A 26513-nucleotide genomic window follows, 5' to 3' on the forward strand; every position below is an offset into this window, starting at 1 on the left:
ATTGGTACTAAGAAAGATCAACTAGAGGAAATCAGGCTTTCCCATTTGCTGAATGTCTTACAGGATGGCCTACACTTGGACCTAGGGACCACCACCACCACTGCTTCTTGTGTCTCAGCACTAAAGACTGTTATAAAATCAGGCTCATCCAAGTCTCTCGTAGATCACCCCATAGTATCAAAGTTTATTATAGCAGCACTCTTATTTAAACCAAACCTATCCTCCCTACATGGGATCTTCACCTATCCATTCAAGCAGATGATATCTAATTCACTGTATTTCCTTGCTATGAAAACATTCTTCCTCATCATAATCACGTTAGCAAGAAATGTCTCCAGAAATCTTTGCTCTTATGGCATGAGCCTTATAATATTTTCCCTAAGGGCCAGGTTGCTCATCATGCTTCCGAGTTATTCCAAAGTTAAACATATGCTTCCTAACATAACGAGATCATTTTGCTTGACACCTCAACATGCAAAAGAGCATGGCATATGCTGCTTGTGGGAAGAGCTGGTAAATTGTATCTTAGTAGAACCAGTCAGTTCAGGAAAACCTCTTTATTCATTTATTTTCACCCTAGATGCCTAGACTTGACAGCTTCTAAATCCTTCTTAGCCAGGTGGCATTGCCAGACATACACAGCTGAGAATAAACCAGCCCTAGAAGGAATCAGAGCCTATTTAATATGCTCAGTGGTGGCATCCTGGGATAGGACATCAGATATCGTAGGGGAAATCTGTACTTTTGCCACCTGGTCACCTACACCTTTATAAAACTCTGTTAACTACTAATGTCATTCCTGTATACACAAAAAGAAAAGGAGTACTTGTGGCACCTTAGAGACTAACAAATTTATTTATTTTTCCTTCACCAGGAAGGTGCTCCAAGTGATAGTTATATATGTTGCTTTTTAGGGAAGGGGAAACTCTTGTTTATTCCTTCTTCTCCCTCACTATTAATTTTTCCTTACAGCTTGCTAGATCCCAAATGTGGTGGTGAAGTCAGAATCCAGAATGAAAAAAATTAACTGATTATTTTTCTGGGAATAATCTCACAACCCAGTCCACCTCATCTGAGATCGTCATCTGAGATCCTTTGGCCTCTTCAGGCTACTCTTAAATAGAAAAAGCCTGATTCTGTATTGCCCTATACCTTATGTATATGTCATGCCCCAGAGCAAAGTAAGCGCAGATTGGTACTGTTTTACACTCACTTTGCACTAGTATAAATACTTTACAAGGTGAAAGGCAATGGACAATCAGGCTTTTAATGTCATTGAATAAGACATAATTGTTAAGAATAAGACTTGAGTGTTCCATTACAGCTTTAAAAGTACTCATTTGGATTGAGAATAGAAGTGTATGTGGGGAATGGAGGCAAGCATGTAAGGTCTTTGGACAAGTTTGTGATGCCTCTGATATCTGCCAAAAGAGAAATACAGTCCTTACGTCCTGTTGTGGGAGAGGGTCATTACCAGAAAGGAAATAATCCGGTAATAGATTTTCTCCTATATGCTGTAGTAAACTAATCTTGTAGGTTCTGGAATATTTACACTTGAGGTCAAAAGGATCTCAAGTTATATATCACAAGAATTGAAGTCAGTGGTGGAAGGCAGAATGAGAGACAGCCTTGGCAGAAGCCAGGATTTTGGCCTGGGGGATGAAGATGCGGGCTGATTTGAGAAATGCTGGAGTGAATAGCTGCAAGATTTTTAGAGTCTGGATGTGAGGAGAAAGGGAATCAAAGATAATTTCATGGTTGCAGGCTTCAGTGGGAAGGAGGTTAGTGTAAGTGACAGTCGTGATGAGGAAAGGAAAAAAGGATTAGGGTAAAATAAATCCAATTTATGACATGTTTAGTGTAAAGAGGTTGTAGAACATCTATCAGGATGAACTGGAGAAAAACAAGGCACAAGAGCTTGGACAAAGGAAAAGAGGACATCTGTAGAGAGAGCTTTTAATTGAATGTAGGCCTTGCCACAGTTATACCTCATTTTGTCACTGTTCGATCCATGTGTTGCAATGTGCTGTCCTTGGAGCTACTTGGAAAATCAATCAGAAACTTCATCTGCAGAATAACGCTTCGTCCTTACTTAGTAGTGTCTCTTGCATAGATCATATTACAATTGCAGTCTGTCTTCCAATTCATTTGAATGCAGTTCAAGGTGTTAACCAATAAATGTCTAAGTGGTTGAATTGTAGCTACCTTAGCTACTGCCCCTCTCCTCAAGTGCTATCATGGTATCATTAGAAAAGCTTAAGCTAATAGCCCCCATGTTTAATCTAGAGGAGGCTTGATAGCAGTGTATTTTTTAGCAAGGGGCCCTTTGTGCCCTTCACTTCTCCACACCATCACTCCCACAATGGACCAACAGAGCTCAAATTGTTGACCTTTGCAAAGTTTATCTATTTTCCTAGGCTTTTTGTGGAACAGAGAGTTAAGGGAGCTTGCACTATTTGAAGTTGAAAAGAGGTTTTTTAAATTTGTGATGAATTCGGGAAGTGTGTATGTGAACATTATCCCCTTTTTTAAAGTTCCTGTTTGTAAAATACATGTAAATGTGCTCAAAACTTGGGATGAATGCATTTTAGAAAGAAAAGTAAATAAGTTGGGAGATGGGGAAAAAAAGAACAGATGTAGAAAGGTAATGGTGGAAACAATATCCTCAGTCACTTGTGGACAGAAGCATTGCCTCTAGGTGAATTGACTAAGTGCTCCCCTAAAGTAGGAAAGTTGCAAAAGAAATAGATATACTCAGGGAAAAAGAGTAAAGGAAGGCCATTTTTATTTTGCTTTTGAAATGCTTCCTAACTTCATCTTTCCAGGAACATGTTTAAGTAGGGAGCCTTCTGTGACCTGTGGATGTGTTCAGATTTCATTTTATTGCATTTGGAAATGCATAGATATAGTGACTATTGTCTGTCTATAGCTCATCATTAAATTGTCATCACTGGATCCCACGAGAATCTATGGAGCCTTAAACCCTTCCTTTTCCCGTAGACCGGGTTACCTTTTCATTAACCTAAATCTTTAATAGTTGATGTCCTGGCTTGAACTTATAAGAGCTTTGGCCATCTTCACTAGAATGGTGCTTTCTCCACTACATGTGGATTGCTAAAATAAATTGCTAGGAGATATGGGCATCCTTTGCTGCAACTATCTGTATTACATCTGGCTTTAGGATGTTCTCCATCATGCATCTTATTTATATACTTACTCTTTGTAAGCACAGCTATTTGTAGAAATACACATTATAAATAATTTAGGGTATATTTAGTGTGTTTTTATATAAACTGTGAAACATCATAACTGTTCAGTTTTTCTGAATTATTATTCTAGGATCAAGACCACCTTTAATCGTACAATCTCAGCCTCCACCTTATTCATCACCTAGAGATGTACCCCCAGACATATTGTTAGATTCTCCAGAAAGAAAGCAAAAGAAACAAAAGAAAATGAAGTTAGGCAAGGATGAAAAAGACCAGACTGAAAAAGCTGCAATGTATGATATCATTAGTTCTCCTTCCAAGGACTCCACTAAACTTACGTTAAGACTCTCTCGTGTAAGATCTTCAGATATGGACCAGCAGGACGATATGCTTTCTGGTTTGGAAAACAGTAATGTGTCAGAGGGTGATATTCCTTTTAATGTGCAGTACCCAGGACAGACTTCTAAAACACCCATTACTCCACAGGATATTAATCGCCCACTAAATGCTGCTCAGTGTTTGCCTCAGCATGAACAGACAGCATTCCTTCAGGCACAACAAGTGCCTGTTTTACAACAGAACACTTCAGTTGCTGCAAAACAACCTCAAACTCCTGTGGTACAGACACAGCAACAGGTTTCGCAACAAGGAACTATAACGCCATATGATGAAGTAGAGTTGGATGCATTGGCTGAAATTGAGCGGATAGAACGTGAATCAGCTATTGAAAGGGAGCGATTTTCAAAAGAAGTCCAAGATAAAGGTAAAAGGATTGTGTATATATCCTATTATTTCCCATCATCACATAGTTCTGTTCTGTTCTGTATAGGTTCTTATACTGCCATCATCTTTGTTGTCCAAAATGAACTGTGACCTTTCATGTGTGTAATATCTGGTATCACTTTGCTTACAATCCTTAAAATCTGGAGAATGAAGTTGTTAGGTTTTTTAATTTGGGTTCATACAAAATAAAAGTTAAATTATTCATAAACTACTCTTAATTTTGAGCCATGACATTAGATCAGGATAGAGTGGACATTGCTTGTGATGTTACTTGAATTCTGACAGTACCACACAATTACATTGATAGATGGAATCACAGTTTCTAATAGATATTAAATAACGGATCAATTAGTTGATGAAAGAGACACTTACTTCCCTTGTGCACTAGTTTACTGACCATACAGTATAAACATCTTTTTTTGAAATTACAATAGAATTGCTACACCACTTCTGTTTTTATCACCAGTCATATCTAACATGAAAGGTATATTGGATCAGAATTGTACATCTTTTTTTAAAAAGGCAATGGTATGATTGGATAATATATACTTCTACATTGCTTTCGTTTTTGATCAACTGAACACCATTGTTTATCTGTAAATTACATATTCCAGTGAACTACTATATACAGTACCTATTTATCAGACTTGTGTTCTCTACGCCAGAGGTTCTCAACCTTTTTCTTTCTGAGGCTTTCTCTACCCCATATACTGTAAAAATTCCATGGCCCACCTGTGCCACAACAACTAGTTTTCTGCATATAAAAGCCAGGGATGGTGTTGGGGGTAGCAAGCATTGCCTGGGAAAGCTACATTGCTCAGGCTTCGTCTTCAGCCCTGGGTGGCGTGGCTCAGGGCCCTGAGCTTCAGCCCCATGCAGAGGGGCTTTGGCTTTCTGCCCTGGGCCCCAGGGGGTCTAACCCTGGCCATGCTTGGCGGACCCTCAGGGTCCCCGGACCCCTGGTTGAGAACCACTAGTCTAGTCTCTATGCCATAGAGACTAGACTAACATTTGGAGTTTTCCTTTTCCCTCTTCATTTAAATATCTATGTCTAAAGCCTGCCCTCCATAGATGCCTTTTCAGGGTGATCCTTTCTTGATCCTGTTTTACGTTTCTGATCATGTTAACCAGTTTGAAGGTCATTTGCTATGAAGTTATAACAGTGGAATAAAACCCCACCTCTAGAAATTGAAAACAAGGGGGGTATGTGGGTGTGTTTGTGTGTTACGTGGAAAAGGCATGTTAAATGAGAATGGGTAAACCTTAGTTTTGTTTAAAGGCAGCCTGTATACTATCTGTTTAACTTCTGAGAGAAAATCTTTTTAAGTCTGATGCTAATTTAGCAGAGGTGTCAGAGAAAACCCTTGCTGAAGTTAAACAGGGCAATTTCTGACTTGATAATACAGTTGCAACTGAACATGTATGAACCAACATCTGGACTGGGCTCTATTTTAGTTGGCACCAAATTTGGGTATTAACAAATGCAGACTTAATCACCCATCCAGAGAGAGCACAAGTTTTTTCCTTATTTAGACCAAAAATTCTGTTTAAATAAATCAAAACATGTTTCTAACCCAAATTTTAATATTTATTACTGGAATTAGTAAAACTTTAAAAAATCTTTTATTTGGTGATAAATTTGAGTCTTGTCACATTACATTATGCATTATTTCAGATAATCCATTTATGGAGAGAAATATGTGCTCTCTTCAAATGTATTCCCTCTTAATCTGATTTTAATGTACTTTTGATGGAAGGAAATGCTTTTCTGAATGGCTAAGCTGCTATACTTCTACTAATAATAATTAACTTGATTTAAAAGTGCTTTCAATTTATTTCCTAACCCTTTGTTTCTTCAAGAATTGTCTCTGTAGATCCCAGCTCTTGGGATGTTTTCCAAGGCCTTTAACTGAGAACCATCTAGAAAAGCAGTGTCTTTTGGGGTTGCATAACCACCCTTCTGCAGCACTCAGATATTCGGAGCAAGACTGTAAAAGGGGATTCATAGACCAAACCACTCTGTTAGTACTTCATTGTGGGTACTGAACCATCTTAGTGCTCCTGTCTCTCTGCACTGTAATTTTTTTGTGCATACTTTAGTTTTTAAGAAAAGTGTAGCTTTGTTCTTTACTTAATTTTTCTGGTAACTTTTCTGCCATTGCGTGAAAAACTTGAGTGTTACATCCTTAAGGTGATGCGACCCAACTTCAGTCAGTGCAGATGGTTGTCCTAGGTTTTTCTGGCTAGTTCTTGGCTCTAGTTCTCTCCTCCTGGTTTTGTATGGCTGACAAGAATGAGTGCACAGGCTTTAATTGGTGCCCATACTGCAAAGTCAAGATGTTCACTACAGACAGATACATCCAGTGTTTCCTGTTCTTGAGGGTGGGTCATTCCCCAGATGCTGCTCTGAGTTTTATGACTTATCTCCCAGGATAAGGAACATGAGCAAAAGTGTATTTGGTGCTTAGTCCTTGAAGAGTACCTTCTCATCTCAACCTGCTGGTTCTAGAACCATCAATGGCTTCTTTTATATGATCACCCTCAGGAACCATTGAAAGGTTGGTGGTCTTTCCCAAGGTTTCCTCAGCTATGGAGTCCTTTGGGGTTATGATGTGTCTACAGCACTGTACTTTCTCAGAGATGCACTCTAAGGCTTCTCACAGCCATAGTCTAAACTTCAAGGCTTTTGGTGCATGTGAACATGTTCTTTCCACAGGTGTTGAATCATTCTGGAGAAGAGGAGGAACTCTCCTGGGGATTCTTTTCAGAACTGGCATGAATGATATGATGAATGATCATGATGAATGGGGATCTGTAGACTTTGCAGATTCTGGTGCCGTCCTCACTGAGTGCCTCAATTCCAATACCTCTGTATTTAGCTCCCTCAGAACAAAGCTGCTTCAAGTTGAGTGGAGACCTCAAATCTGATGATGGCACTGGAGCAACATACTAAGCAGATGCCTCCTTCTCTGGGCTGTGCCAAATCTTTCTGGAGTAAAGAAGAAAAAGGGAGATTATCAGGGCACAGATTGTTGCTCTAATAACTGACATGGTTGACCTTAGCTTCATCAGATGTGAGTAGGAAGCATCACCCTGATACACTGCCCCACACCGAAAAGCTCTTCTGGGATCCATTTCATTATTTTGTCCTTATGGTCATTTGGACCTTCATTTACATGACCCTTTTTGTAGTCTTTCCATCATGACTAAAAGGTACTGAGGAGTTTGGTAAAATGTGTAATTTTTTCTTTGCCTGCTCTTGGGAAGAACAAGCCATCATCTCCTTCTCCTCTTCCACTTAGGGAATCATTCTCTAAATTGATCAGTATTGTGAACAACTTGTCTGTATTAGAAAAAAACTGGTGAAAGTAATAGTGGCTCATCAGATTAATCCAACTTCTCTTTATCAAGTCTCAGGTGTCAGAAGAAGACATAAATGGTAACATGAGTGATTCCTGAAGGATTTTGTAGGAAATGGGATCATCTTTGCATCTCTTTGAGACAAGAATTATCATGAGATGACCCTACCCCAGATCAAGTACACGGGTAGACCTGTATATGCTAATGGGCCTCTTTATTTTGGATGGCAGACAAGACTCCCTGTTTCTACTTCTGATCATACTCAGGAAAATCGAAATTACAAGGATGTAGCTATTTCTCATAGCTCCTACTTGGGCTCATCAATTTAAGTATTCAGACTTTCTGTACTTCTTGATGCTTCTGTTTCCTCTTAATTACTTTTGAATTTTCTCTTGGGAGCACAGCCACATTCTTCATTCTGATCTTAGTCTGTTCAGAGTATTTTGTAAAATTCTGACATTGAGTGTTCTAAGGAAGTCCAGCCTTCCCTGTGGACTACACCTTGAGATGGAGAGAAAGTTTGTGTTCCAATGACCCTGAGCACTCTGCCAGCAGGAGTTTTAACTCCCGACAGCACCACCCAAGCCGGACCAGTTGGAGGTTGAGCAATAGGCCAGCAATCTATCCTTGTAAAAGAGTTCAGTTACAGAAACACATCAAGGTAGTAATTTTGGCAAACAGCATGATAGACCGGGATGGTGAACACATGTTTGTACCCTAAGTGACATATGACTGTGCGGGAAGGATGCAGATTCAGAAGAACGTGCAAGAAAGTTACAATCTAAAAAATTTCCAACAAGGAATGTTTTTTGAAGCAGAAGAGATTTTCTTTGGGTTAGATAACAATTTGGACCTTTATCAACACCAGTTCCTTTGACTTTTGACTGTCTCATTTGAAAAAAATTTGGTTTGTCTCTTACCACTGCTAGGATGCTTATGTACATTATTTTTGCATATGATCCTACTGTTCCAAGTTTTAATCTTCCATTACATTATACTTTTTAAAATGCTCACTAACTCTCCAGTTGAAGAGCAGGGTATATATCGGGAGATTTAAACTTAGTATTTACAACATTAATAGAGGCACCTTTAAACCTGAAAACTGCCTTTCTGAATGCTATAACCTCATCAAGGAGAATGAACTGGAGGTTTTAATGGCTGACCTTCCTTACAGGGGTTAAAAGTATCACCCCCTATTTTTACCTCAAATGGTTAATGTTTTTCCCTAGACCACATATGTTACTGTGGGAAGTAGATAACATATTCATAATATTAATAGGGCCTTATGCTACTGTTTAGAAAGAGGAAGGAAGAAAACCCATCTAGAAGTCATCTAGCTAATATATAGCTTTTAGTGAAAAATCCAAAAGGGAATCCATTTCTGTTTAGAGTTTCAAAATGCATTAGGCTTGGATTCAGATTTGCTATAATTTTAGTTGGAAGCCCTGTATTTGTAGGATTGAACACTCATTCTTTTGGATCCTAGGCAGGTTCAAAATCATTTTTATGTAATGTGTCTGTCATATAAACTTATATGGAGTTACAGTTCTAGCTGTACAGAGTACTGTTCTCTAGATTCATCAATTTGGGAGAGCCGTCAGGCAACTATCATTGAATTCTCAGCTCTTCTCCTGAGAGGCTACTGCACTTAATTCCCTAAAAATAGGGATCTACAGAGGCAATTCTTAAAGGAGAAAAAGATTACCTACCAGTAACTGCATTTTTCCAGTACATTGCCTCTGAAGATCCATTCTCCCCACTTCTTTGGTATCCTTGTATGGATTCTTTAAACTAATGGAAGAAACGGCTACTTGGACCCTTTTATAAATTTGCTTCCAGTGTTTCGATCTGTGAGGGGGCACTTGCATGTCCCCTGTGGGCACTTCTTTTCTAGATGGTTCCAAGCTGAAAGCAGCAGACACATACATCCCAAGAGTGTGGATATGCAGGAGCAATACACTCAAAACTACAGTTATTGGTAAGTAATCTTTTTGTAATGTAACTTTTACATTAAAAAAACAACAACACAAGCAATAAGAATTAATTACTGATGTTGCTGAGGCATTGTGTGTAATTTAATATTGCCTATACATTTTCATGACAAAATGTGTAGCTACAGGCAATGTACTACTGGTGTACAAAATGAATGGTAGAAGCTTAAGATCATTCTTTGTTTTCCTTAAAAAAAGAGACATGAGTTGTTTTGTCATTTGTATACTTATCCTGTACAAAAGTAGACTCACAGATACAAGGAAGAAGTTGAAATGAGGCATTTGTGAATACTTAAAATGGGAGGAAGATAACTTGGAGCAATATGTATATTAAAAAATCTAGTGTCCCTACAAAAAAAGAAAACAAGACCAAATAGGATGCTGTATGTATTTTGCAAGTGTGACAGGTAAACTTTATGAAGTCTGCATTTTGTATCACTGTACACTACACTAGGTGGAGCTAGTGTCCTTATGTAGCATTGGTAATGAAAAAAGTTTGCTAGTGTCCTATTTTTATAGGAGACAGTGAGATGTTTAACATAGATGTGATTGTAATAACGTAGAAAAAAAGAATTTCAGTTTACTGAAATTAGATGTTAGTCTATCTGTAAAAATTGCTTGAATTTCCCTTTTTAAAGAAGGTGAAATAACAGACTGAGCAAAGAAAACATGTGAAAACACTTCTGAATGTTTTTTTTTTTTTTAAATAGTGTAGATCTCCAATGGCAGTGTAGGCTCTTCCAAGTAGAAGTTTGTTGAAGTGTGAATCTGGTCTCTGAGGATAGTAGTAAAGTAGTATTTTAGGATATAAAATAAAATTGCCTCATTCAGACTGTGGCCTAATAATAGGACTATCACTGTACCTATTGAAAGGATGGGAGGAAAGGATTTGTGACAAAAGGAATTGTCCAACGAATAATTTGTCCCGTGTTCTTTGTGCAGTCATGTGTAACAGAGAAAGTGATGATATAGAGGTGGAGCTAAAAAAAAGTTATTGCAAGTCAAGATGAACATACTGCTTTTGTAGTTTGTAACTGGTGGCTGAATCCACTCTGATATTAATTAACATAACATGATGTAGGCTTTGCTCATTATCAGGCAGCATAAATGTCATTGCAATTAGTTAAAGTATTTTCAAATCGAAGGTGTGATGATGTCAGAATAAAATCAGTAATCTGTCAGAGGAATGTTGGGGAGCATAAAACAATTTGGCAATAAACTTTTAAGAGTTTGCCACTTACACAAGCTATTGGATATAAACCAAGTTGTAAATCAGTCTCTCACAAGTAGTACTTGAATAAATGTTCATTATTTTTTCATTAAGGTACTAACAATATTTTAAACTTCTGTGTTCATTTTTTTTCAGATTTTCTTACTATTCTAAGTATAGTATGTATGTTAGATTTTCAGGTACTTGTGGAGAATTATTCTTTTCCAAACAGTTTTACCCATTCACAAAGTGATCACGTCGATGGAACCCAACATTTACATTTTGAAAACCTATTTCTTGGGAGAGGTTAAAGTAGGTTACACATTAAACTGTTAAAATGAGAGAGATTTAGTAGGGAACTACAGTGTCTGAATGGTTTTGAAGCTTGGCTGCCACTGTTCCATAGTTTGTCATGCAGTTTTCTAGTGTACTAATGTAAATTGCCCCTGACAATACAGAGGCACGTTAGTCAGCTTGACAGGAGCAGGGAGTTACAAGGATCAGGAGAAGAAAAATTATAATGCCTTGTGTGAGCTTTCAGCTCCTAATTACACTAACTACATTACCATCCTGTTACAAACACACTTCCAAAAATAAGCTGTTCAACTTCCTGAATTCAGCAAAACTGCTCTTAAGTCTCCTTCAGCCTAAGGCAGATCACCTGAGGGACTACTTAGTCTCAGTGTTTTCTCCTGACATCCCTCTTTATGGGATGTTCCTTTTCCCTGTGTGACTAGAAGCAGATTGGGTCTTTTAGCAGTCACCTCTCAGCACAAGTTTCTAAAGTCCTCTGCTTTCAGATTTGAATTTATGGCAGACCGTAGGTGTCTGCTTGTTGCAGAGACTTTGGAAGCTTATTCAAGTAATCTTTTAGCAACATAAGGCTTTTTGATGTTCTATGCTAAACTAATTTTACACACACACTCACACTAAAATATTTAAAAGTTTAGCTCTGTTCTTCAGCCTTTAACCTATTTCCATCCAGGGATCAGTGCTATGGAATCTATCTCCTTTGAGATGCTGAAGAGGAATGGAGACACTCAAGGCATCATGGACCTGAAGTCTGAATAAATCCACAAGAAAGTCAAAATAGATAAAGAAGATGAAAGGATGATGTAACTAAGGTGACTTCGTGACATCTATAAGATATTCGTAAAGAGGCCTACCTTAGCATATTAATACAGCAGAACCATTGAAGGTACCCACAATTCTGCTAATATGAAGGGCAGTAACAATACCAGTTTCTTTCTTTTGGTCTCTACCTTTCCACGGGTATTTACAAAAGACCCTTGTCAACATGATTCTCTTGGAGAACAGAACATACATGTCTAACCATTCGATTCCTCTCTGTCTAAAGTCATGTAAGAATTCATGGCAACTGTATCATGTCTGGAGGAACATGGTTTCCTTTTAAATAGGGTAAGGAGTCAGCTGCAACCTTGGAGACTTGATGACCTACAGTTGTTCTGGATACTGTCCTGGACAAAAATGTTCATTTTGAAGGAGAAACTAGAAAAGATTATTTAAATGACCCAGTCACCACTCATCCAGCCACCATACTTACCGCAGGTCCTGATATGCTGGTTTCCTTTGTGGACACCGTTCATTTGGCACTGCTGTCTTGCAAACCTGGCAAACAGGTAGATGAAGAACATACATGCTGATTCCAATTGTAATGTCCCTTTGCTAGTGGACGTAACCTCAAATATTGGAGAAACAGTAGTTTCCAAGAATGAAGGGTGCATTTGAACTCTGTGGTGGCTCTAGTGGTATTGGCTCAAGGATGAGAAAGGAGACTTAATTGACTGGAAATCTGAGCCATCAGATTAGCCTTCCCTCATTTCCAACATCCTCTCCTGATCATGTGCTGATCCTCACAGAAAATACCACCACCATAGCCTATGTAATTTCACAAGAGGCTAAACATTTTTTTTGACTCCATAGAGAAATGACGTTGATAATGTCTTGAGAACAAAAACTTTCCCTTTTCCCTCAGGGCACTTTATAGAAAGAGAACATCACATCCTTTCTTTGCTCAGCAGGAAAGATACATGCCCAGGAGAATGTAGCTGGATCAATCAGTTCTTCAGACTTTGTTGGATTTGTTTGTATAGGAACAGTACAAAAAATGGAGCAGTGCTTGAAAAGAAAAAAAACCTGGAGGTAGAGAAGTTGGATGCCATACCTCTAAGATGGTCAAAGGACTGCTCTGTGGCTTCCCACCTGCTCCACTGGTTGCAAAGAAGCAGGCCACAGAGACTGACTGCAGTTTATTGGTCCCACCGGTCCTGGCTGTCATTTGATTTATAATCTGTAACCACCACTCAGACTGAGACAAGGTCTTGTTCTGCACCAGAACCTGGATCTATGAAAGGAAAATATTAGTCTCTATGATATGCTAGTCAAGTACTAGATATGCTACCGCCATTGCAGCAAAAATAATAATAAAAAAACTATGGATCTAAGTGGCTGAAGTTTGAACACCAAAGTTACAAAAGATGCATAAAGTCAGTCAACTAAGATGAAGAATGTTTTTGAATTCCTTCAAATTTTTTTTGTGTTTTCATGGATCTCCAGAGTAGTGACTTAAGAAGGCATGATCTCCTTTGATTTATTGTTCCTATGGGTGCTCCACTACGGTGTGTGCACACACCTATGCACTTTCATACAGAGATTTTTTTTGTCAGGGAGGGGCAGACCCACCATTGCTCAAGTTCCTTCTCAACCATCTGTGGCTAGTGATAGATTGTCACAGTGTGCGCTAGCTAACTTTCGTAGTTTCACTCCTCTGACGGTTAGAAACCGTCATCTAATTTCAATCGTAAAATTCTTGTTGGCCACTTTATATCCATTTGTTCTTGTGGCAACAACTGTTCCTTAACTTAAATAACTCTTCTCCCTCCCTGGTGTTTATCCTTCCTATGCACTTATGGAAAACAATCATATCTCTCTGGTAGTCAATGCCGTTAATGAGAGAAATGGACAGCATTGATCCAGATCAACCTCTCATGATACAGAACTTAAATGCTTGGACTTTTCTGGCCTTGAGAGTTACTCTTTGGCCAGTCTACAATTCAGGGTTGTCATCTATTGTGCTTTGATGGCAAAAGCATGACTTTATTAATTACAGCAAATACTCACATTGATTATTATTTGCCTCAAGACCAGAAGAAACCATTTCAGGCTCTCCAGATGATTGCCAAAGCTTCTCTACAGGCTTCACTACATGCAGCTGACACAAATTGTTCTTGGCAATTTATGTTATAGTTATGCATCAAGCTCTGTCTGCAATCCTCTGGTCTCCCCACAGAGGTCCAAAATACAGTGGAGGATCTTCCTTTCAAAGAGCCCAAGCTCTTCAATGATACAACAGACAAATCCCTTCACTCACTGAAGAACTCTAGCGGGACCCTGCAATCTCTTGGCATCTACATCCCTACAATGAAGAGAAATATAACAAGTTGCAGACAGCGCAATGGTCTTGCCCACTCAAGTGACAACCCCTGCAAAGACTAGTTGGAACCACATAGGAAGAGCTCCAGATTCCACAAAAAGGGGCCGTCATCTGTGTTACTTCAGTTGGTGACTTTTCCCAAGCAGCTATTTTGATCTTTTGGTTTGAGGGTCATGAATCTCCCAATATTTTGGATACTACGCAGCACCACAGAGTGAATGAAGGGATGCCAGATTCCACCTAAGGACTATTGAAATGAGCTTCAGGTTGCATTTTAGAATGTTACAAAGCTTCTGGAGTGCATCCCCCCACCTAGGATGACTGCCCATTCTATTAGGGCACATTGCACCTCTATAGCCATACTTAAGAACATACTAATTGCAGATGGTTGTCTGTGCGTATTTTCCAAGCACTATGTTATCATGCATGTTTCCAGGGTAGATGCAGCCTTTGGTGAGACTGGTGTCCAGTCTGTACTGAATCTGCCTCCTCAAAATGCCCTTCCATAATTCATGGATGGCTTTTGGGTCATCTGAAGTAGAGCTCCAATTGGGACAATAACTTGGGGGAGGAGGAGGTTACTTGTAGAGTAACTGAGGTTCTTTGAGATGTTTTGTCTCTATGGGTGTTCCATTACCTGCCATCCTTCCCCTCTGTGTCTGGAGTCCTTCCCCCTCGACTTCATGGTTTAGAAGGAACTGAAGCAGTGGTAGGTCCATCGCTTCCTATTATACCCTCACAGTGGAGCACAAGGATATGTATGATGAAGGTACAGATCCATGGGTATAGGGTGACCAGACTGCAAGTGTGAAAAATCGGGACAGCGGGTGGGAGGTAATAGGAGCCTGTATAAGAAAAAGACCCAAAAATCGGGACTGTCCCTATAAAATCGGGACATCTGGTCATCCTACATCGGTAGGACCCTACCAAATTCACATCTGGGAAAAAATGCATCACGGACCATGAAATCTGGTCTTTTGTGTACTTTTTCCATTATACTATACAGATTTCATGAGGGAGACCAGAATTTCTTAAACTGGGGGTCCCAACCCAAAAGGAGGTTGCGTGGGATAGAGGGATTGTAAAGTTATTTGTAGGGGGGTCGTGGTATTGCCACCCTTACATCTGCATCTGCACTGCTGTCTGCAGAGCTGAGTTGGCAGAGAGTGGTGACTGCTGACTGAGGGCCCCGCTCTGAAGGCAGCAATGCAGAAGTAAGGGTGGCAATACCATACTGTGCCATCCTTACTTCTGTGCTGCTGCTGACGGCAGCGCTGCCTTTAGAACTGGTCTACCACTCTCTGACTGCCTGCTGTCTGCAGCAGTGCAGAATCATAGAATCATAGTCTTTAAGGTTAGAAGGGACCATTATGATTGTCTAATCTGACCTCCTGCACAACGCAGGCCACAGAATCTCACCCACCCACTCCTGTAACAAACCCCTAACCTATGTCTGAGATATTGAAGTCCTCAAATTGTGGTTTAAAGACTTAAAGGTGCAGAGAATCCTCCAGCAAGTGCTGCAGAGGAAGGCGAAAAACCCCCAGGGCTTCTGCCAGTCTGCCCTGGAGGAAAATTCCTTCCCAACCCCAGATATGGTGATCAGCTAAACCCTGAGCATGTGGGCAAGACTGACCAGCCAGACACCCAGGAAAGAATTCTCTATAGTAACTCAGATCTCACCCCACCTAACATCCCATCACAGGCCATTGGACATATATACCGTTAATAGTTGAAGATCAATTAATTGCCAAAATTAAGCTATCCCATCATATCATCCCCTCCATAAACTTATCAAGCTTAGTCTTGGAGCCAGATATGTCTTTGGCTTCCACTGCTCCCCTTGGAAGGCTGTTCTAGAACTTCACTCCTCTGATGGTTAGAAACCTTCATCTAATTTCAAGTCTAAACTTCCTGATGGCCAGTTTATATCCATTTGTTCCTGTGTCCACACTGGTACTGAGCCTAAATAATTTTTCTCCCTGTGTGGTATTTATGCCTCTGATATATTTATAGATAGCAATCCTATCTCCTCTCAGCCTTCTTTTGGTTAGGCTAAACAAGCCAAGCTCTTTGAGTCTCCTTTTATAAAACAGGTTTTCTATTCCTCGGATCATCCTAGTAGCCCTTCTTTGTATCTGTTGCATTTTGAATTCATCCTTCTTAAACATGGGAGACCAGAACTGCACACAATATTCCAGATGAGGTCTCACCAGTGTCTTGTATAAAGGTACTAACACCTCCTTATCTCTGCTGGAAATACCTCACCTGATGCATCCCAAGACCGCATTAGCTTTTTTGACGGCCATATCACATTGGTGGCTCATAGTCATCCTGTGATCGACCAATACTCCGAGGTCCTTCTCCTCCTCTGTTACTTCCAAGTGATGCATCCCCAGTTTATAACAAAAATTCTTGTTATTAATCCCTAAATGCATGACCTTGTACTGTTCGCTATTAAATTTCATCCTATTAGGATTACTTTAGTTTACAAGGTCATCCAGATCTTCCTGTATGATATCCCATGACTCCCTAAAGTTACAACATCATGAAATTTCAGATTTAAATATCTGAAATCATGAAATTTACGCTTTTTAAAATCCTGTCCAATTTTTTACCAAAATGGACTCTGAATTTAGCAGGCCCTTACCCATAGGGAATGCGCACGCACCAGAAGTGGAGCATCCATGGGGACAAAACATCTCTAAGAACTCCAGTTATTGTATAGATAGGTAAGCTTGCCTTTCTGTAATCCTGAGTATTTGACAGTAAGAAGCCAAGAAGGTTATTGATCCTACCTGCGACTTTTTTTTTTTAAATTAAATTGTACGTAACAGCAGGATCCTCACTTAGAGAATTTTCAGTGTAACCATAATAGTGTGACTGAGAAAATGGAGTATTATAAAAAAGGTCATAAGTTTCTTGCAAATCGAATTTTTTTGAAGTAGTTTTAATTAAAAACTAAAGTTTATATAATTTTTTTTTCAAATTTGGAAGCTATAATTCTGGAAGATGGTGCTAGTGGCAGTTTGTAAGGCCAGGTATGGATCCATAAGAACTTCCCTTTCTCCATTCAAGGGGGAAAGGGGCTTCCTATTTTTTGACTGTCAGGCATAGAGGTTCCAAGAAAAAAATTCATAAGCACGTCTGATTTCCCTACCACCACATCTCTGTTATTGAGAGGGTCTTTCATCCAGCAGGTATTATTGGGTAGGAGAAGCTCAAATCTCAAAGCCTAAGGGATGTACTTGACCTACAGTAAACTAATTTTTGCTTCATTATTGTCAGATTGTGCTGATTGTTTGTTTGTTTGGACGTAGGCAGAGATAAATGACAGACAAAAGCTTGTTGGAGAACACAGGACACTGAATGTGTTTTGTCTCTGTAAATTTTATAATTTGGGCCGTGTCCTTAGCACTGGGTAATGGTCTTAAACAATACTAAGTCACTTAACTTTGGCAGGTTTCAGAGTAGAAGCCGTGTTAGTCTGTATCTGCAAAAAGAAAAGGAGGACTTGTGGCACCTTAGAGACTCACGAAAGCTTATGCTCAAATAAATTTGTTAGTCTCTGAGGTGCCACAAGTCCTCCTTTTCTTTTAACTTTGGCAGTGGCTGCTGCTACTTCCAGCTTCTCACATTGCTGCTGCTTGGGGAGGTGGGAGGTAGGCTCCCTTCTGTTATAGTTTCATAGTTCCAGTGGGAAATTACTGTTAAGAGATCATGTTTGTGGACAGACAGATGCTTCTTGGGTAGCTAGGTACACTCCCAAATTTGGAGATGAGACAAGCATGGATAGAGGGTGACAAAATCCATATCTGATAGGAAAGGTCTAAACTTCCTTACAAAGCAAAGATGAAAATGCAGACTTTTAACTGCTGCTATCTGGATGTATGCAAGTGAGCTAACAAAATTCCTAGGTGGTGAACCTGGAGAAAGAGAAATTGTGAAGATATCATCTCTGCTATTTCTTCTGGTGTTTTTTCCAGCTAACCAACATCACTCTGATCCAGATTAGTTTCACGTAGGTAGCTGTCATTCATGTCCCAGCCATAGCCATATACTTGGAAAGCAAGTACTCAGGCCATCTCACTACCTCTCCTAGTAGTATTGAATAGGTGGGGTAGCATTGTAGAGTCTTGGATAAATGATCATCTAAATCAAGCTTCTGCTCTTCTCAGGAACAAAAGAATGATGGGTGAATTTAAGAGCAATTTCTGTGCCATATTCAAGCCTAAACCCACACTGAAAACAGTTGGAGAAGTCTGGACTAAATGGATACTAAATTATGCTAGAACTACCTCACCACAACCTGAAATACACAGTTCCTGCACCAAGAAGTTGATAGTCTAAGCAGATCTTCAACAATAATAGACCCTCCAATCTATTCAAAAGCCATCCGCAATCACCCAAAACAATAAGCAACTGATTCTTTCCTATGTCTGCATTTTCATCTTTCCTGATTCTTTCCTATTCTTTCCTCCTTAGTCACCTTCAAAAAATGTGAGGTACAGAAGAGAATCCTAGCAATACTCCCACTTTCTCTTTTTTGATCTATAAGCAAGAAGACCACATGCTTGCATAAATCCAATTTTAGTGTGAGAGACTGCCTACATTCCTGATTTAATAAAACCAGGAGAACCACACTTGCTTGCTGATCCTCCTGTTGCTCATGCTAGACCCCGGATATCCATCTGGAGACAATTGGCCAAATAGGCATACAAAGTAATCTAGTCAGGTTTCATCCACAATTTTAAATAACTGATTATGTCTTTAAAAATAGACACCTACTAGATAGAGGACTAAATCAGCTAGCTGAAGGCAGATATGTAAGAGAAGAAGGTTGGGAAGAACCATCAATAAGGTCTAATGGCAACACCTTAATCCTTATTGCAACCTCTCAGCAACATTGAATTGGTAATCCATGGAGTGCATGAATAAGGACTGCAGGTAGGCTACACATACCATATAAAACAATAAACCCCATCAACCAGTAACTCCTAACCAGGGGACATCTGTCAGAAATTACTCCTCCAACACCGGTTCCCGTTCCTATTTGTCATCTTAACTTCCTTCCTGTTTAATCTGTCCTAATCTCCAGTATATACATACCCTTTTCTCTCCCCATCCACCTAATAGTTCCAGATCCAGTCCAAATGGAGCTTGGTCAGTTAATGTATTTAAAAACTGGGAAACATTTTTGCCACAGTCCTAGATCAGCCACATCTGGATATGAGTAATAAGATATGGTCTCTATTCTTGTCTAAGAAACTTGGGCAGGAATTTAATGTCAGGTCATCTTAACATTACTGAAGATTGCAATGTCTAGAAAGAAGATTGCCAGTCCCTTTCCATGCAAAAACTGCTTGACCACCTTCTTTGCTTGTTTGAGTCCAACTTAGACTAAATCCTCCCAGATACATTGAACAGCTCTTTTGGCCTATTATGACCTAGTTGAAGGTAGACCTTTTTCTCTGCAATTTCTTGTCAAGTTTGTAGGGGCTTGAAACTTCTTTAGCCTCCTGTTATAAAGTCTTCTGTGTCATGAAAAGTTATTCTGGTCTTGACAAAACGGAAGAAAAAGTTCTTTTTGGGCCACTCAGCTCTTTTGAGGTTAATTTTTTTTCATGGAAGTTCATTTTCCTAGCGTCAGTGACTTCATCTTGTGGAGTAAATGAGCTTCAGGCCCTCGTGACCTCTCTGGATGGTGTCAGAGTTCCATCTTAGTGAGCCCATCATCTTCCCCACATTATTCTCATGCTTTGATGCCCACCTTGGGGAGGCCCTTCTCTGTACACTGGATGTGAAAATGTCTTTGGAATTCTTACTTGGTGCAGTCTAGAAATTCCAACCGTTATTTTGTTTCTTTTTAAACCAATTTGCTGGTTAATGCTGTTAACAAAAGGACCATAACCAAGTGGACGTCTGAGTTCATTTCATATTGCTATCACCTGAAGTCTGGTTAAAGGGTCAGTTGACCAGAGGCAAGGTTATCACAACCACCTGCCCGGAACCAGAGCGTTCATAGACCTATCCAAAGCCAATTATGTGGTCTTCTCCTCACACATTTACAATGCATTCTTGCTTGTCTTCAGCTGTTGGAAGGGAATCCTATTCCAAACACTTTGCTCCAGAACTTATTTCTAAAGTAAAGCTCTCCCACCTTCAAAAAAAAAGTTTTATTTACATTTTCCAGTGTTCCTTATTTGCAGTTTTAGCCAATTTTTGTGTGGAGTTTTATACCTGCTTGCTGTTTCCTTCTGCAGTCGTGAATGTTGTATGTGATGTTGCATTTTTAAGATTCATCCGAGTCCTCATTTTATAGATATGTACATAGAGATATGAACAAAAATTAAGAGAAAAAAAATCCCTTGTTCACATTATTACTGTTGACCATGTTGCTGCTTGTTACAACTTTGCTCTCATTTTAACTTTAGGGAAGATACTTCAAGCTTTTTACTCTCCAGGGTGAGAATCTTTCAGAGGTTGTAATTTTCCTTCTGTGGAGATTATCAATTTGCAGAGTTTTATTTCATCTCTCCGACTACCCTCAGAGTTTGAAGCTTACCCTTTTTATGTTTTTCTCTCTTATATCTTGTCGATTTTTTTTTTTCTTCTGACACTGAGGTGAAGCTGGGAAAATCCATCTTGCAATAAAGAACTGAAAATTCAAAGAAAGAATTTAAAAAGCTAAAAGACAAAAACAAAACAGACCTTACATTTCAGGTCTTGTTTGCCAAATACAAAAAGATTTGTGACACCTGAAAGTATGGGAAGTACTGCAAGTAAAGTTTTTAGCTTCAGGGACCCACCAGATGAATGTTCATTTAGAATACCTTGTTGGGAAATCCTGATAGTAATTAATTAGGTTTAATGGATGATAAACATGCTATATACTATTTTTATATTGACTTCTTATAATCTACCCATGACAAGGTGCTGCTTTTTTAAATCCAAAGTTATCAGGATTCTACTCTAAGTATATGTTGATTTTGTAAATTGTAAACCGTAAATTGAAATCTTAATTGTCCAATCAAGTAATTGAAGTTAGAGGATATTTATATTCCATTCAGAAATAATATTTTAAAAAATTAAGCTTGCAACGTGAAGTATTCAGGTTTGGAAATTCACAATACTGCCCCTTTGTGTATATGAATTATAGTGCAGGCCTCAGCTCTTCCACTGTACTTCTCCAGAGGTGGTAGTTTAGTTTTTTTTATTCTCACTGTTCAGTTTTAGTCCCTTAAACTGTTTGCACACAATCCAAACACCACAGTGAACAGGGCAGAGAGAATCCATGCCTTGTTCGCTACAAAACTCTGCTTTCTTCACCTCCCTTTACGTGCACTGAATCAAACTGGGTCCTGCAGTACGTATTACACTATGCATAAAAAGCAATTCTGGTTATGGAGGAACACCTTAACTTTTTCATTTGCTGATTTATGAATGCTGCATGTTATCTTTCATGTTCTTTTAACATTAAACCATAATCCATGAATATACTGAAAATGTGTTTACAGATATGCACACACTTACTTTCATAGGGTAGGTTTGTTGCCTGTGTTTCTGTAGGGAGACTGTTTTTCAGGTTTTTTGGGGGGGGGGGTGTCTTTCGCTTAGAGGTTTATCCTTTCATGTGTATTGTGTTTTTTTTTTTCTTTCAATCTGCAGATAAGCCTTTGAAGAAGCGAAAACAAGATTCTTATCCACAGGAGGCTGGGGGTGCTACTGGAGGAAATAGACCAGCTTCTCAGGAGACAGGTTCTGCAGGAAATGGGTCAAGGCCAGCATTGATGGTTAGTATTGATCTTCAGCAAGCAGGACGAGTGGACTCTCAGGCAACTGTAACTCAGGATTCAGACACCATCAAAAAGCCTGAAGAAATAAAACAGTGTAATGATGGATCTATTTTTATTCCCCAAGAAGACCCTGTTGGAGTTCTTAAACTTAAACCTGAAAACCATCCCGAGACCCTTAGAAAAAAGTCAGATTCTGAGTGTCAAAAGACAGACATTCAACAAAATGAGAGCAAACAGATGGAAATGCAACAAAATGAAAGCAAATGGATGGAAAGTAAACACAATGAGAGCAAACAGATAGAAGGTAAACATGAAAGTAAGCATGACAGCAGACTAATGGATGTGAAACACCATGAGAGCAGACTGATGGAAACAAAACAAAATGAGAACAGACAGATGGACGTGAAACAAAATGAGGGCAAACAAAATAATGGCAAACAGGAAATAAGACACAGGCCTGAAACGCCAAAACAGAAGAATGAAGGCAGGCCTGAAACGCCAAAACAGAAGAATGAAGGCAGGCCTGAAACGCCAAAACAGAAGAATGAAGGCAGGCCTGAAACGCCAAAACATAGACATGATAATAGAAGAGATTCTAGTAAACCGTCTTCAGAGAGGAAACCTGAAATATCTAAACATAAACAGGAAATTAAATCTGATCCCTCCAGGGTAAAATCTGAAAGTAGATCAGATCCAACAAAACAAAGACCAGATGGACGTTCAATTCCTGAGACTCCAAGGCGTGACCATGATAACCTTAAACAAAAATCTGAGGACAGGGGCGAATCAGAGAGATATAAGGGAGATCCATCCAAGATCAGAAGACCTGAATATTTGAGATCCTCAAGCAAAAGTGAGCATGACTCCAAACATGGGATTAAATCTGATAGTTCAAAAACTGAGAAACTAGAAAGAAAACATAGACATGAGTCTGGTGAGTCAAGAGAGAGGTTCTCTTCTGGGGAACAAAAATCAAGACCAGACAGTCCTCGTATTAAACAGGAAAGTAAAGGAGATTCTAGTAAATCAAGACTTGATAAACCTGGTTTTAAATCACCCAACAGCAAGGATGAACGAAGGACAGATGGTAATAAGAGTAAAGTGGATAGTAATAAACCACACACTGACAATAAGGCAGAGTTTCCCAGTTATTTGTTGGGGGGAAGATCTGGTGCATTGAAACATTTTGTTATTCCAAAAATCAAGCGTGATAAAGATGGCAATGTCACTCAGGAGCCAAGGAAAACTGAAATTAAGGGTGAACAAAAGGACAAAGTGGAGAAGATTGGGCTAGTAGAAGATCTAAATAAAGGAGCTAAGCCAGTAGTTGTTCTGCAAAAGCTTTCTTTGGATGATGTACAAAAATTTATTAAAGACAGAGAAGATAAATCAAGGAGCTCTTGTTTTAAACCCAACAAGAACAAGTCATCCAAATCAAATAAAGGTAAGACTCTTTTAAGGTTAATTTGTGTTACATTTAGGAAGTTCCCTCTCTTCCTAAATTTTTTTTAATATTGCTATTGATAGAAATTGAATAAATATTTGTAAAATTTGAGCTAATTGAACTGGCACTGATGAATTATTTCTCTGTTTTATTACGTGAGTGGTTTCCATTTGACTCTGTATAATCTCAGTTATGCAATGGCTTGTCGATATTAGAAATCTTTCATCGATGGGACTACGCTCCTGTGCAAATCCCTTATGTAGAGACACTTAATTCTAAATCATGTATAGATATGGTATAAATATGATTTAAACTGGTTTAAGTGTCTCTACATTAGGGATTGCAGTGGGGTAAATAAATCAATTTAGTTACACCAGTGCAAAACATGCACGTATAATCCAGCCCTAAGACTTTTTACTATTCCTGGAATCTATAGCTTCTTAAAAAATGAATGGAATGATATGATTCAGTAGGGACACCTAGTTGTATTGGGCAAACTCATCTAACCAATCTACACTATAAATGAGTATTGCGGGAACCCACATACTACATGGTTGTCCCCCAGTATGCTTAAAGCAGCATGGCTGTGTTAATGTATTAGCCTTGAGCCTTTAGCTCAATTCGGAAACACCATTGTCTGTCTGATCCCATCTATGCTGAAAGACTGAAGATCTTTTAATTGATATATATAACCTGGTCTGCTGACATAGTTGAATTCATAGTGTGGACAGAATCTTATTTGATGTAGCTTGTATGTTTTTAGGTGGGTGATTTTTGTATTGAATTAACACTTCATTTAGATGACTGATCAAATTTGTTTCTTAGTGCTCATTTAGATGATAAACACTATAACTCCACATTGTGAAAGCTATCTTACCATCAAGTTAAAAATTATGGTTTTAAGTGTTTAGATGTTAAATGAATGTAAAACTTGTAGAAGTCATAATGTGTCAACATCTACAAGTCTGTCAGGCCACAAAATAAAGGATAAATCAATTGTGTGGTGGAAGAAGCTTTTAAATACATACATTTATACATATGAGCCCATAGCTGCTTAAATAGCTAACATCATATCTAATTGCTCACAGATTTGACATTTAGACATTTTCTTATAAAGCTGTCTTGATTCAGTAAGATGAAGTAATGCTCTTTGTGTGTTGTGCATGTGTGTACATAAGTATGGAGATATCTGGGATAAACCAAAAAACCATGTGATAAATTTATCATGCACCTTTCACTGCTACACCTAATCTCTGCTCACAGTTTATTTTAGCTCTCCAAACCTCTGAGCTGCTCAAAACACCAATTATATTTTTTTAAATATCAACCTACCAGTGAAAAGTTTTCTCATCTCCAAAATGTGAGATTCACTCCTGCCTCCTCACACAGTTATCTTTCTGAGGTTTAGGGCTGGGTCTTGCAACCATAACTAAACCTTTCTAGAAATGAAAAATCACAATTTTATGTCTCATATCTCAGCCTAAAAGATTAGAAATGGGAGCTTTATACCATTGACGAAGGAATATTCTATGCTTTCTGATGGGATCCAGCACTACTCTTGGAAGGGCCTAAGATGATGGACTTCGAAATCATAATTTTGTCATGTGTAGAAAATCTATTTTAGATAATTTTTAGAGGTTCTTGCTCCCTCTGAGTCCTTTGCAGTTTATATATATGCACCCTCTAAAATATTCCTAAAATAGATTTTCTGTAATTTGTGGCATGTAGAGAACACATGGTGGCTAAAGGTTGTAATGACACTTTTTAGTGGTGATTAAATTGCCCATTTAGCGATTAATGGCTTTTCCACACATGAGCAATGCATTCATCTTAAACTCTTGCTGATAGAACTTAAACTACCCCTTTTTATATTCCATATATAGACACATGCAATATATTGTCACTTTTCCAAAGTGAAAACGTTTTTTTCTGTTAGTGGGGAAAAATGTAAATCCCTGAACTAGCATCTGTCAGTTTTTTCAGTTTTGTTTCTAGACTCATAGTCTTAGAGAACTGGAAATAAGCTCGATGGAGAGTCTGTAGTTAAAGTGACTAGGTTTCTTTTATAAACCTTTTGACATGTGGCCATCCACATTTTTCAGAAACTGCCTTTGCACTTCAAATTCTGCATGTGTGTTCTATGTTAACATTTGAAAACCTTATAGACAATCTGTTTCTATGATGTGTGATGCTGAATAATTCGGTGTAATTCAGTGTTTGAAAACACTCATAACTAGATCTAAAGGTCTCCCTTGGCAGCTGCTGGCTGAAGGATTCTGCCTAGCCAATATGAAAAACACTTGTGCCATTTCCCAAAACTATGCCTTCTCCAATTTAAAGGAATTTATTGTTCTGTGTTTGTGTACAACATTTAATTTTTAAATTTGTTAGACATTCTTATAAATGTAACTTTTGATAACACCCTTGCTTTTGTTTATTCATTACTTTCCTGCATGGTTTCACTCAGCTTTTTTTCTCTTCTATCATATAATAAGTTGTGGTGAGTCTTTTCCCATGTTGTCTTCAATGTCCATTTTCTTTCCCCCCACTAACTTTCGTCTATTTCTCTTACAATTCCTACATGGTGTTCTGCACCTCCTTCCCCGTATTTTCCTTGTCCTTTCTTCTTCTGCTACCCCCCAAGAAACCTCTGAGGCCTGTCTATGCACACAGGTTGCTCTGGTTTAATTTTTAAACAGATTTTGTTGAACTGCTGCAAAACCCTATATAGATACTCATTCAGTTTGATTGGTTTATTTAAATTTAGCTTAAAATTTTCCTAATCAATTTAAGATGACCTAAAATAAACCTGGTTTCAACTGAAATAAGTGTCCAAACAGCTTTTAGCAGCTGTCAAATTAAATCAATTTAAAAATCACACCATTAGTTAAACTGGTGCAATTTTTCATCTAAACAAATCCTTAGTGACATGCAGTTTTTTCTCCATCAAGCTTTCTCTCTGCTGCACAGCCATCCCAGGTACATGGGCTTGTGTAATTTTAACAGACTCCTAATAGACAGAGGGATAAGCCTGTTAGCCAAAGACTTAAAAAATAGGGGCATTGCTGGGAAAAAGGAGGTTCCTGGGATTCTCCAAGTTGTTATCCTGAACCTTTATTTGGGATCACTGTTCTTCATATAGGCCTCTAGCTAGTAGGCCATTAATAAATTTGAATCATCCCTCCAATCCCCTCTGGCTGTTTGAAGGAAAAAGGAACATTTTCTCTGTTCCGTTCACAGATTGAATGTTTTTTCTAAAAGATAGC

At 38.7% G+C, this 26513-nt stretch overlaps 1 protein-coding gene across 4 annotated transcripts in view; it reads left to right on the forward strand.

Moving 5' to 3' along the window:
- The window catches only part of NIPBL (NIPBL cohesin loading factor), a 295876-nt gene that overhangs the window by 161448 nt on the left and 107915 nt on the right, over positions 1 to 26513 (forward strand). For 3 of the 4 annotated variants that reach the window (XM_048849291.2, XM_048849294.2, XM_048849295.2), the window contains exons 9-10: positions 3340 to 3972; positions 21676 to 23247. In XM_048849291.2, coding sequence (XP_048705248.2) covers positions 3340 to 3972; positions 21676 to 23247 — 2205 coding nt within the window. The remainder of the gene's footprint in view (positions 1 to 3339; positions 3973 to 21675; positions 23248 to 26513) is intronic. The other variant, XM_048849300.2, reaches the window with a different exon arrangement.

Source organism: Caretta caretta, chromosome 5 (genome assembly GCF_965140235.1).
Source record: "Caretta caretta isolate rCarCar2 chromosome 5, rCarCar1.hap1, whole genome shotgun sequence".
NCBI classification, from domain to species: Eukaryota; Metazoa; Chordata; order Testudines; family Cheloniidae; genus Caretta; species Caretta caretta.